This window comes from Acanthaster planci, linkage group LG03 (genome assembly GCF_054643075.1).
Source record: "Acanthaster planci isolate LZ-2023a linkage group LG03, COTS_SCS, whole genome shotgun sequence".
Taxonomy (NCBI): Eukaryota; Metazoa; Echinodermata; class Asteroidea; order Valvatida; family Acanthasteridae; genus Acanthaster; species Acanthaster planci.
In genome coordinates this window covers 19,333,228-19,346,587 of record NC_141779.1, presented here as the reverse complement: position 1 = coordinate 19,346,587, position 13,360 = coordinate 19,333,228, and the positions used below count along the sequence as shown (strand labels likewise).

Below are 13,360 nucleotides of genomic sequence, written 5' to 3'. Positions count from 1 at the left end.
TAAAGGAACGGGACGAAGCAGAATTAATCGCTACAGACATCGTCATTTTAACACCGGCGCTCTTTTGATCACTTCATATGTGAATTCCCGGCACATTCAGATATTCATGCCGATCGTCAGACAAAACATGTTGTCTACTATTCGAAGATTTTTTTCAAAAGGAAGTGTTTTAGTAATATTTAGCTCAACAATATTAATCATTCATTCAAATTTTAATAACTTGCAGGGTTTGTAAATGTTAAAGTTTAAGTTTATATAAACGGCTACACTTAATGTATCAGGTTACAAAGGTTTTGCTTCCTGATTGTATGACTAATTCTTGCTCTTTGGCCTGACAGACGCTGCATTAACAGGGGAGATTCAGAACGTGTACCATTTTGGCAAGATGATCACGTTCCTGGGAGATCTAGGCTACTCGGAATGGTTAGAATACAACGGCTATGGTTGCTACTGTGGTTACGGAGGAAAAGGCGCACCGCTGGACGACACTAACGAGTAATACCACAGCTTCTAATCAACCCTTTCAAGCTGGTTCGTGCTACAAGGCTTATTCCAAAAAAGTGCTAATATCTTTCATTTTTTCTGGTAAATTCCTGAATGACATATCTTACATAAAATTTGGCATATGAAGAAGAGAGTGTAATACTTCCAAAGCAAATCTTGCCCATCACTAAAGGTGGTTTGAAGTTTATTCACTGGTTCAGTGAATATTGCTTTGTGTCAGGTATGCACAAACTCTTGCTCTACTGAAATGACCAGCATACTTTGCACTAAATGTACATAGGCAGGATACTTAATACCTATAAGACAGCAAATACTGCAAGACATACTGTCCTCTAATTATTAAGTCAATAAAAAAACTTAATTCTTCTACACTATGAATTATACAGCCGTATGAGCTCCGAACTTTTCCATTTCTCTATTTATTCAGTTGCTGCAAACAACACGACGACCGTACTGCTACGGGAGAGATGTTTTGGAAGACGTCGGGCGCCGGACCGCAGAAACTTACGCCGTCATTACGACTACGAGTAACGAATCGGACAATAAGCATCACATCAATTTCTAGAATTACTAGCATCCTCCCAGGCACATCAGATCTTTACTCGGGACAAAGAGAAGTGCCACATTGTGATGCTGTTAGACAATTCAACTGCAGTAGCTTACTTCAAGCACAAAGGGGGACACACGCCTCACCGCTGTACCTTGCAACAGAAATGTAGAAGTGGTGCATGGAACTCGAAATCACACTCGCAGCATACCACATTCCACGCACAGAAAACCTCATTACGGATTCCTAATCACGACTGTTTGTAGACAGACACAAATGATATATACACAAATAATGGTGCTGAGCACTCACGTTCTTCAAGTATGCACGAGGCTAGAGCTCTATCCGACAACCGACTTGTTTACCTCAAGGATAAATTATCAGGGGGCAGTAGCGATAAACATGTTTTCAATATCATGGATGAGAGAACAAACATATACGTTTCCACCCTTTTGTGTCTTAGCACAAGTGTTGGGAAAAGTAGAAGTAAATCAGGCAACAGTCCTTGTAATAGCACCAACATCGACAACTCAAGCTTTGTACCCATTCGTTATTGCTCAAGTTAGCCATGGCACAACCAATTCTCCTCCCGCACCAGGAGAACATTGTCACGTAGCCTCTTTCGGGTCAACCACATCCCCTGAGCAATTCCCTACACATGTCAGCATGGTTACTTTGAGGAGGCAGTTCGAAGCCACAGATTTTTCGTCAGAGGTCGTTCAGGTCATGCTTTACAGTTACAGCGAGTCAACACCCAAACAGTATGAGTCTGCATGGACAGCTTGGTGTAGCTGGTGTCATAGAAGGGGTCGTATGATCCTGTTTTTCACCTACAAATGAAATAATGGAATCCCCGGTGGCTTGTGGGAAAGATGAAAGTCTAAGTTACAGGACATTAAGGTCTAGATGGAGGTGTACTAGTCAGTCAATTTCCAGAATTAAAATATGCAAGCTTTTTTTTTTCAATTTTAAGAGACCAAAGTATGCTCTTACTTGGGATAAGGAGCCAGTAGTCATATTACATTCGAAGTCTGCAACCTGGAGCTCAGTTGTCTGTGAAGATGCTAACCCTTAACACTGTCTTTCTTTTGGGATTAGTTACCTTAGGAAGGGTTTTGTCTCTTGAGAACATTAGCATAAGGAACTTAGTAGTAGCGTATAGCTGTCTGAAGTTTGTACCGTCCAGATTACATAAGCAGCATAGGCCTGGCCACGATATCAAGGGAGCTCACTGAAGCCTTTAAGTATGCGCATATTTATCCAGTGCAATATCAGTAGTACACTATTTGGAATGAAAGGCTGCATGCCGTGGTTCTGAGACCCAGCTATTTATCAGTCATCAGAAACCTAACAGAAAGGTAGTTTCCTCAATAATAGTCATTGAATGGTGGAAATACTTGGCTCAGCGGGTGTTGATGCAGAGTATTTCAAAGCTCATTAAACAGGAAGAGCAGCAGCCTTTTGTTCCTATAACTAGGAGTTGCCCAGTAGCAGTTTGATCGGCTGAGTCAACTTTCAGTAGATTTTATCATCAGCCCGCTGTAACCTCCACAGTTGCAAGTTGTCCAGTATTTGCCAAACACTTCCCTAGTTTAGTCTGTGTTTTGTTCATCTGTTGGTTTGTTCATTAAATTGCCTGCATCTCGATTATATTGTTATTTATTTGCCTCGATCCGTACTTACCTGCTCTGTTTGCTTGTTTCCATTCTTGTCTGCTCCTAAGCTTGCTTGCTTCCTTTATTGCCCGTATAACCGTATAATCTTCCCTTAATTTTAGGAATGACTGTTCGACTCAACTTCAAGAAACTGCTAAATGTCGGCTTCATCATTCTGCTTACAAGCTTTCATTCTTTTTGTAGAATGCATTTTAGTAGTAAGTAACTCTTCATATAGTTTAGTGACTTTAAGCCCTGGAAGCTTCAACTTCAAGCCTGTACAGAACTTCACATCTGCTCTCTCACCAGATATCAAAGCAAAAAATTCTTTTCAACTCAGTTTTAATTAAAAGGCGTATATGAATCAATTTCAGGAAGCAATGTATACTTTGTAGTGCCACCAAAGTCCGACATGATGGATTAAGATAATAAAAAGCACTTTTTTTGTTTTATATCCAACCATATCCTTCTTCCATGGGAAAACATTTTGTCAGTAGTCAGCTGTCGATACATATTGATTGGTTTTTGTTCTGCTTAAACTGATAGCATAAGATCAGGAACAGGATAGACTTGAAATTGGATGCAACCGTGGAAAAACTAGGTTCTGTTGCCGATTTCATTGGAGTTTGTTATAAAATCTTGTTTTGTTTCAGCTTAACTGCTTCATTGTTTGTTACCGGTATTTCTATAGGCTTTGAATACATGTGGAAAACCCATGGAGGAAAAAAGTATAAATGCAAGTCTTGTATCGATAGACAAATCACCGACTTCGAAGCTTTTCATGCAACAAGCAACCAGCAATTGAAGCTAACTCTCTATTTCGACCATCATCTGCAATCCTTCGTTATGAAGTTTCTTGTTTTTCTGGCGTCTACAGTTGCTCTAGCGAGTAAGTTTGTAGCCAATAGCTCATTACCGCTGTATCAGTTGACGGTGCATGTTAATTAATACGGGAATAAATATTTGTACGTTTGAGACCTGATCAGGAGAATGGACGCGACTAAATATAATGCCCGACCCACCGGCGAGGGCATTCTTTCTCCTGATCTGACGGTATCAAAAATTAGTTGAAGACCGACAAAGTGCATATTTATCTCATTCATCAATGCCGTTTTAGTCAGTGAGTGGAAAGTAGTCAATATGCGATAAATATTCAAGGTTTTGTTCCAGGATCTACTTACATTTTACGGTATTGATCCTCGTGCGAGTTGTCCAGAAGAACCTCTTTAAATGGACCTGGCGAGCGCACGGTAGGTTCTGCAAGCCGTAGCGCACAAAGACTCTCAGAAATGGATTAAAACCACTGATGTCCAGTATAAAGACTGGATAAAACATATCTTCCGAAACTCGTACCGCGTATACGTGTTTTCAGGAGGGTAAATAACGAGTGTTGCATTTTTTGCGTGCACTTTCAAACAAACTTTTTCAAAAACTGGTTAAAGTTATTGCACTTCAGTCGTCGGATTTCGAAGAGAGCTGAATTCTGCTCCCGGAGTGGACACAGTTGGAAAGAATAATGGTCTGGATTTGCACAGCAGTAAATTGCCAGAGATCGGTGGTAAATCAAGCTTGGTAAATCAAGGAGCAGCTTTTCAGAAAGTTTCTTGTACTTTTTAATGCTTGACTGTAGGCCTAAATAGTTAATGACAGTCTGTCTAGCCCATCGGGCTTTGTATGTGATACTTCACCATATCAAAGTTGGGATCGTTTGAAAGTGAATGATCCATTTGTCGTTTATTTTCTCCAAAGTTCCCCAGACAAATCTCCAAGAAAACCATGATTTGTGTTTTTTAGATCTGAAGACGCACCCGAATTGTGTGGTAGACGATGTGATATGAGTGACACAATTCTTCAACAGGGCAGAGATGATACCAAAGCGAGAAACAGGGAGCTGACGTTTCTGAAGTAAAAAACAAGGAAATTCAAAGTCAACGCTATGAAAGAAACATTGTCTAAATTATAAAAATTAATCGTTCTAACTTCTCAGTTAAAACTGATTTTGTCATCCCAGAAAGTAGTTGTTAAATGTAAATCTTTGTCAAGTTTCGACCTCGGGTTTTTTAATGTGATCTACGGTAAAAAAAAAAAACTGCCGTAGTTATAGTTAAGCTGTTTATTTATAGCTGTGCTCATTTGTGCTTGGTACATTTATTCAATATATCAATGAACTTCAGTACAATGTCTCCTGTAAGTGTATAATATTAAAATTAAGACTTCACTTCATTTTGTTGTTAACATTTTTAGTTTTGACTCAACGAAATCAGACGGGAAACACGTGGACAGTTTGGACATCACATTTACTGGCACAACCTATTGTGGGTCTTGGTGGATTTTCAAATTTGTACACACTGAACAAATATTGCCCAAGCAAGACTGTAGATAGTCTTGGTTGCAAGACTTTCCATTTGTTCCACGACTCGAACCATCACACGTAATACACTGTACATACGCGTATGTATATGTAAAGGGCGCATCACCTTACGAATCTTCAGCACAGGAAGGTCTTGGATATTTTGTAATGTCTTGGGCGGCAACAGATATGGTAATAAAGAAAGATGTGCATTATTTATATTACATGACTTATGATCAGTGGAAGTTGTGACTCTAACATACTTCGTGTTTACAAACTACGTTTTCCAATTTAAACATAAATTAACATCAGAGTGGACGGGTGTTTACCGATGCTCACAGCTAAGCATTCAGTACAGCCAAAATGTTGCCATGAGCGCATTTAAGAAAAGAAATTGAGCCATTTTTAATTTTTGGCATGTTGCACCACGGTACGGTCACGATGTATGATGTCCCTGCTCGCTTGAGCACTGCAAATTTGGTCTATTATTTCCCCAACCTGGAAACTTATCGGGTAAATGATAGACGAATAGATGAATATGAAAAGTTGTTACAAAAAATAATCTATTGGCGTATCTTAAAGGTATGTTACAACCTAAAGATGGCATTTTGTGCAGAAATCGAGATTGGGACGCCATTTCGTTTTCAGTTTTCGGTTGAGTGACACCTTAAACTTATGTGAATAATTCAATATAAGGCTCAAATGAGGCTATTGATTGACTTCCTCGAAAAGTCGAGGAAAAACACCAAAAAACATAAGAAATGAAAGCAAAATGTACAAGACCTTCCTGCGATAACAATTCGTATAGCGAGAGCGCCCTCTAACAGTGTACGTGTTTGGTCGTGTCAAAAAAAAAAACAACTGGAAGGTCTTGTAACCAAGACTAGACCGTAGCCAGTATGTGTGAAAATGAATTTAAGAGACAAACATACACAAAAACATGTTAAATTTGAAGCGGGTTATTTAAAAATGAAATGGTCAGTTAATTCCGAAAACAATCCAGCAACATTCCTAGTTTTTAGTTATGTCGTTGTTCAAGCGGCAATGACATCATTTCCATTTGATTACTTGATAATGATGTCATTGCCCTGCAAGGTGATGGGAAAATAACGAAATTTGCAATGCCAGCAGCTAACATGGCTGCTGTTGCTGTTTACCATGTTATCGTTGGAGTCTGTGGCAAAATTGTTTGCGATCGCTATTTTGGAGAATCACCGCAATAAGCATAGAATTTTCCACCGTGATTCGCTGGATATTTTTAATGGCAACATTTTCATGCATAAAACAAACTTGGCAAAGCTTTATTTTTCGCGTAAACCTTTCCATCGACTTAAAGGAACTCGTCTAACCAACAAATTCAACACCTCCAGTGCCAGATTCGACCAAAAAATCTCCTGGATCGCTTATGGAGATACCAAATGAAAGGGAAGTTTCGTTTAGATCTGGGTTAGCATATTTCCTGTGAATTGTATTGCCGTTTTGGGCCAATAAAGAGTCCGATGTCATCTGCAAACCGTGATCTAAAAATACCTTTAAAAAATGTGTCGTCTTTGCACAAGCGAACAGCGTATGCATCAGTAGTCTGGCGTCATCGCTAGAATGTGTTTTGGTCCCCGACCTGGGAAATAATATACTTGAACTTTCTGTTTATTTTTTGCTTGCTTTTCGAGAGGGAGGTCGATGGCTTAGCCGCAGTCCCATAAGAAAAATGTTTTCCTTTATAATCAATTTTGACTAAATGCACAGCATACAGCATCATACTACCGTCCTGAAACGCAGCGTGTCGAATAACCTCATTGCCAGTGTTTATTAAAGAACGGTCGCGTTGCACGCTATTGAATGGGGAAACTCTCCAAGGTATTTATGGATTTACTTTAATCTGCATTTTTTAAACTTTACTGCGCCCATGCCTTACGCACTTCAGTATCTAAGTCCACCATGGAATGGTCTAAAAGCTTTGATAATTTGCAGGATTGTCACTGCCGCCGCCTCAACTTATGTTACAGGGTGCACTGTATGACAGTTGTTCCTCCATTTTTGACTAGTGGAACAGGACGAAACAAAAGTAATCGTAGTAGACATCATCAGGCGAATCATGTTGATGGTTACTTCAAGACCAGATATTCCTCGTCTCCCTGAGGAAGTGTCTCACTATAAAATATATAGTTGCACATCATCTACCTTTCAAATTTCAATAATTTTCAGACAGTGTACACTGCTTAAGATTGATAGATGGCATTAGTTTTTTTTTTAATGCGGTTACACTTAATATATCAGGTTAAGAAGATTTTCTTCAAGTTCAGCTTATTGCAGCATAAAAAGCCAAATAATGTTTGTTTCGCCTTGACAGGCGCTGCATCAAGAGGGGAGATTCAAAACGTGTACCAATTTGGAAAGATGATCATGTGCCTGGGGAACCTCGGCTACTCTGAAGGGTTAGAATACAACGGCTATGGCTGTTATTGTGGCTACGGAGGGAATGGCACACCAATGGACGAAACTGACGAGTGAGTCATACCACAGGTTCTAGCCGACCCTTTCGAGCTGACATTCCCCCCTTGAAGAAAATGGTTTCAGATTCCCTTTAGATGTCACAGGGCATGTTTTCAGTGATTCTTCCAGCCAATCATAAATTCAATTTTTCAGTTGAATTTCATAATTTTTCAGTTGAATTTCATTTCTGTATCCAGCTGTTGTAAACAACACGACGACTGCTACGGGAGAGCTGTTATGGAAGATGTCGGGTGCTGGACCATAGAAACCTATGGCACGATTTACGACTACGACAAATATACCGACGAATCTGGCCAGTGTGCCATCAAATGCAGTAAGCCATCAGTTATATTCATTCTTAGCACTTGGGTTCGTACTTTGCTGCATTATTATTGGGCACACGTTCTGTGTATAGTCAAGGGCACTTAATTCGAATAAGAGATAGTAATGAATTAGTGAAAATACATTTATAAAAACGACTCTAAGTGTAGAAAACGTTGAAAATAAGTGAGCAGTTCTCTTCCTTTCATCAATTTATTTCGTCGCAGTGTGATCATGAATGGCGTCAACCTTCTCGTGGCTCATTTTATGTTGGGCACAATCTTTTGATGTATGCAAATATATACCGCAGTCATTGTTCACGGGTATGTTGAAGACCCCATTGAGATGCCTGGAAGAGGCCTTTTACCTTGTCCTGATTAGGAACAACTGGATACATGCAGTCATGCTCACAACAGCTCAAACGGGACAGGGTAACTGCGTAACGAGAGCTTTTCCGTACTTGCCATATGTCAGCCGTTAATCTTCAGTTTTATCATTTTACAGCTAAAGAAGAGGATTACCCATGGTACGTCATAAGAACCAAATGCAAAGCCTTCATGTGTGAATGCGACCGCATTGGGGCGCAGTGCTTCGCCGACAAGCGGTCTACCTTCAACCCCAAGCTCATCGACTACGATAACGACAACTGCTAGTTAATATGGTGCTGGATTCCTTGAGTGGAAGCCAAAGCAATGGAAACTTTATCAAGATCACTGAAATTAAATTACTTGCTTAACTAATCAACGTACATTAGCAAAAGTTTGGGAGAAGCAGGGTTAAGGGGACACGCAATAATGAAAAAATAACTAAAATGCATACTTTTAATTCTGTGTTCTTGTCATAAGAGGAAATTTGATTGAAGGGGTTTTGTGAACGGTATTTTATCTGTTGACTAAGGCAAAAAAACCTGAAAACAATTTTTAAAAAGCATGTAGCCGTTTGGATTTGCACGCATCAGACCAAGCGTGATCATGGCGTGTTCACTTGCGAGGGAAATAAAGGAAAAGAATAACAAAATGATCTGTAAGCGTGTTCCTTTACCCATAGGTCCTATATTTCTTTTTGAAAATGAATGCTTGACCTCTCATACACCAGGATGACAACAATTAACAGGTGTCGAATTGAGAGCTGTTCAAGTTGTTGGTGAACGTAATAAAATAGAGCTATATTGCACACTAAGATCTTAAGTGTTATAGTTTTTCTTTAATTAATGTGCAGGAAGCAGTGGCTTGTTGGTTAAGTGGTAATTAAGTTTCTCTCAGGGCGGATGTGCATCCGTACTCTGTAAAAACAGCCACTAAGCAGGCCCAGACAATGGACCTGCTTGATGGTACAGTATTATATATTGATGGAAAGATTAGATATCGGACTACTGCCTATCTAACGACCACATCCCTAATAGGGTTCTGAAACATGAACGGGTGAATAACAGAAGTATCATAGGGTGATGTAGATGAGTTGTCTTGACAAGAGTATGTCAGTTTAATAACCTATACTGTTTTCAGTCTATTGCCAACACTTCTCCTTTTTAAAAGGAGAAGTGTCTGGTTAAAAGAAAGGTCTGGTTAAAAGTGTCTTACTATAATGGCGGCCCTGGTGCCGTGTTTGACTCCGCACTGGCAGAATACCCGCCATTGGCGAAAGAAAAGGCACACCCTGGACTCAAACACTGCCAAACAGAATTGTTGTTCAATACCACAGGCTCGGTCGTCCCGTTACAAGGGACAGATCCATAACTTTTGCTGGGGGTTCAATTTTTTCGGGGGGGGGTCGTATTTTTCGCAGATAAGACCCTTATATGGTATATACCAGGAGGGTTGCAACCCTTAAATGTAAGCCGTTGACCTCCAACATCCCTGGATATGGGCCTGCATGCTGTCAAGGTGCTGCAGGACGATATCTCATCCTATGTGAAGTTTGCGGTGACACCATGTAATCAAATACTCTCTTTGAGTGTGTGTGGTTCTGAAAAGAACCGGGGTTCACTCGACGTTTCGAACAGTGTGCTCTGTTCGTCTTCAGGAGAAAGAGTGACTCTTTCTCCTGAAGACGAACAGAGCACACTGTTCGAAACGTCGAGTGAACCCCGGTTCTTTTCAGAACCACACACACTCAAAGAGAGTATTTGATTACATGGTGTCACCGCAAACTTCACATAGTTAGTACTTTCGCCATGCATAGCCTCAAGTCCTATTGATATCTCATCCACAAAAAGTTTGTGTATATACACACAAGTTCGTGGCAGGCGTGAATGTGGGGTGTTTGCTGCCTCTCCCAATATGTATCCGCCAGTGTGCACCGGGACGTGCTGAACCAATGTTCAAAGAAATGCTATCCAATCAACGATAGCTCAGAAAAGTTGCCCGGTGCTTCCTGAAAACGTTAGTCCATTCCATTTTCTTTAAGTGACGGTGGTGCCAAGACCAGAGATCCTGACGTCATGTCGTCTTGGGTCCAAAACGCTTTTCGCAGTGCTGCTATCCGATATTTGTGCTGTGTGTGCAATGGGAGACATTGAGACTCTTAGTGGCGACAAATGTATCAGCCCTTCAGTTCTGAGCACAGATATATAAACCACTGATCTCTGTACACTGGATAGGCAGCTCTGCTCTGCGAATTGAAGCGACTGTGCCGCCATCTTAGGTTATTCAATACAATGGCATTTTTACCGGCTTTAGCGCCATGCATGAATGCACTTTAGTAAATGGACTGAAGTTGGATTGTATTGAATATCCTAAGATGGCCTCTCGGTCCCTTCAGTTCACACACAGACAGTTACTGCTGAGCTGCCTATCCAGTGTATAGAGATTAGTGATATAAACACATAGACCACCAGATCGCATTCAAAACTACATGAACATTCGTGATCTTGGCGGCGCCCGACTAAAATCAAAACTATGGGCAAATTCAACCCTGGGTGTAGGGAATTTACGCACAGTTGACACATAATGTTCATGCCCCTCACTCAGTTGTGCGCATGCGCACTGAATCCACAGTAGCGACAGAAGCCAGTAAAATGGCTCTTGACTCCGGCAGGAGGACCCCAAAAGTAATTGATCAACATCAAGCTCAGATAAAGTTGTTTGCCCCTCTTTTCCATACCGACTGGAATTTCAATATCCAAAGTCCCTTTTGCTAATTTGCACACTATAGAAATCCATTATCTGCCAAATTTTTGGCCGTTTTTGTCACGCACAGAGTCAGAAGTTGAAAGCAAAGCTAACATTTTAAAGGTTTTGTTTTTAGTTCTGCTGAGATTTCCCTGACACTTCTCTACTTGTGAATGGTGAAGAATATCATGAATACTTTAATGAGAAAGTATCATACAAGAAGGAAACCGTATGGATGAAAACGGAAACTTTTTGTTTGTGCCTTTTAGTCAGGCAATTTGACGTGTATTCGTGCAATGCAGTAGGTCAACTCGTACCCAAACGCACTCGTATCCAGGTATGTTTACGTGTGCACCATGCCCATAATCTAGACATTTGACTGCTGCCAAACTCAGAGCAGAAATTTGAATCTGCACGAAAAACAAACCGCATATCAGACAAATGGCTCTCAATCTTGAAAAAATGAGCCGATATATACAAAAAATTATCAGTCTTCCAAACAGTATATCCCCGATGATCTCAGGGGAATTCGACTAAAGTGTGAAAATTGGGCACTAAGTAAGGTGAAAAACACGGAAAATGACGAAAATGGGTTCCAATGAAAAATGAAGTGAATTTTAAAAAATTGTTATCTTCCTAGAGAAAATAACCTGTTTTGTACAAAGTTATTTGAAGGTAAACTCGGCAAAATTGTGAAAAGTAGACACAAAGTTTAATAGGTAAAGAAACGATAATTTTTCCTAATTATACTTTGTTGTAAAATTGACATACTCCACTTTCTTTGATTATATACTTTCCGGCGATCTTTCTTACTAGAAGCTATTTAATAGCACCATTTGATAGACTCCTGGCAATTCATTCACACGCGAGGTCTTCAAGGGAAGGGCAGTACAAATCCCTCACACAGGTCACCACCGATGCGCGTCGTCTGCTAGAATATTTTTTTCAGCCCGACGACCATTATGTCACTATTGAGCATGCACAGATGGGCCTACACAAACTAAATGCATGTTGAAGATTCCCAAGCTTAAAAGTTTATGGAGCAAATTGATTGTAAAAAAAATTCCTATAATTACCTAATCAGGCCTATATAGCTGGAATCAATTCGGTTGCAACACTTGAAACAGGCCTGTTGGCTGGGGGAAGGTTCGGAAGGTTCAAACGAACCCCCGCTCTTCCAAGTTCCGCTGTTGGGGGTGTTTTTTTTAATATTTTTAATATTTGTTTTTGTTTTTTTGCTTTGTTTTTTTTTAATATATTTAATACTAATATACCGCATTTTTTCCGAATATAAGCCACAGTTTATACACTGTTTCTCATTCTGAAAATAGCTCTGCAGTTTATACTGAACTCCGGGAGGCTTATAAGGCAGCATTTGAAGAATGAAATCAGTCACTAAACACCGCGTAGAATATACCTAACGCGGCCTAACTGCTTTTAACGTTTGTGTGTGGAGCACCATTTTACCTCCAATTTCACAAAAGGTGAAATTTAATCAAACTCCAAATATTCTGATTAATAAATTTCGATTTCACATACCCACTACAATTTTTAGTTAGGTGAGTACAGGTAATAATGATTTACTACAATGTATCACTTTTTTAAAATAATAATGTTAATAATTATCATTCGCTTGTCACCCAGCGCCCAATTCAACGCGCTGGGTGAAGAGCAAATTCATGTACCAGGCCAATTTACAACACGCTGTAAACCTACAAACTGAAGTTAGGGGCCTATACAAGTCTTACATGCATCCTTCGGTTCGCCCCAAAATGGAACTTGTTAATGTTGTGTTCCAAAGCACATTAAGATAGTCTTTTGTATAAAAATATGTGTTCACAGTGCCACAAGTTCCATTTTGGGTTTGACGAACCCCCCCCCCGTCTCTGGTCAGGCAACGGGCCTGTGAAAAGGAGAGATAACAGTAGCAAAAAGCAAATAAGTGAAAGTATTTTGGGGGCATATGTAAACAATATAGGTGCGTTGCTCCCATACTTTTCCAAAAAATCACGGTTACACGCACGGCGCTGGCGGTCATGGCGTTTATATGCATTGATCTCCATTATAAGACTGACTGGGACATGTTCACGCTTACGCATGGTGAGGACTCGGAAAATGTGGGCAGCTGGCGGCGAGGGTTTGCGGGTTTCTGCGCATGCGTATTTTGGAACATAGAGGTATGTTTGGATGCTGTATAAATCAATCTCAAACGTCTTAGCTCAGAGATGTTCTTTTAAGTGCAGTCTTAGATATATCTTGAATGAGTGCAATCTTCGTAGTACAGATTAAAGTTTACAAATTAATAGTAAGAGCCGAGGATCTTTATTTTTTTCCCTATATTAAAGCTCATTTGCAAACAAATAAAAAACCATAGAATCGG

The 13,360-nt window shown here is 40.1% G+C and overlaps 1 protein-coding gene across 1 annotated transcript; it reads left to right on the top strand.

Annotated features, from left to right (window-relative positions):
• Positions 1-3,449: 3,449 nt before the first annotated feature.
• On the top strand, positions 3,450-9,049 carry LOC110991246 (phospholipase A2 AP-PLA2-I-like). Its single transcript, XM_022256550.2, has 4 exons — positions 3,450-3,595; positions 7,407-7,563; positions 7,747-7,883; positions 8,375-9,049. The coding sequence occupies exons 1-4, from the start codon at positions 3,553-3,555 to the stop codon at positions 8,521-8,523; spliced, it is 486 nt and encodes a 161-aa protein (XP_022112242.2). The 5' UTR covers positions 3,450-3,552; the 3' UTR covers positions 8,524-9,049.
• Positions 9,050-13,360: the final 4,311 nt, after the last annotated feature.

Excerpts from the sequence above, each read along its gene's own strand:
- LOC110991246 (XM_022256550.2), top strand. The coding sequence starts at position 3,553 with ATGAAGTTTCTTGTTTTTCTGGCGTCTACAGTTGCTCTAGCGA. Across the intron at positions 7,564-7,746 it reads CCAATGGACGAAACTGACGA|CTGTTGTAAACAACACGACG; the intron begins GTGAGTCATACC and ends TTCTGTATCCAG. Across the intron at positions 7,884-8,374 it reads CCAGTGTGCCATCAAATGCA|CTAAAGAAGAGGATTACCCA; the intron begins GTAAGCCATCAG and ends ATCATTTTACAG.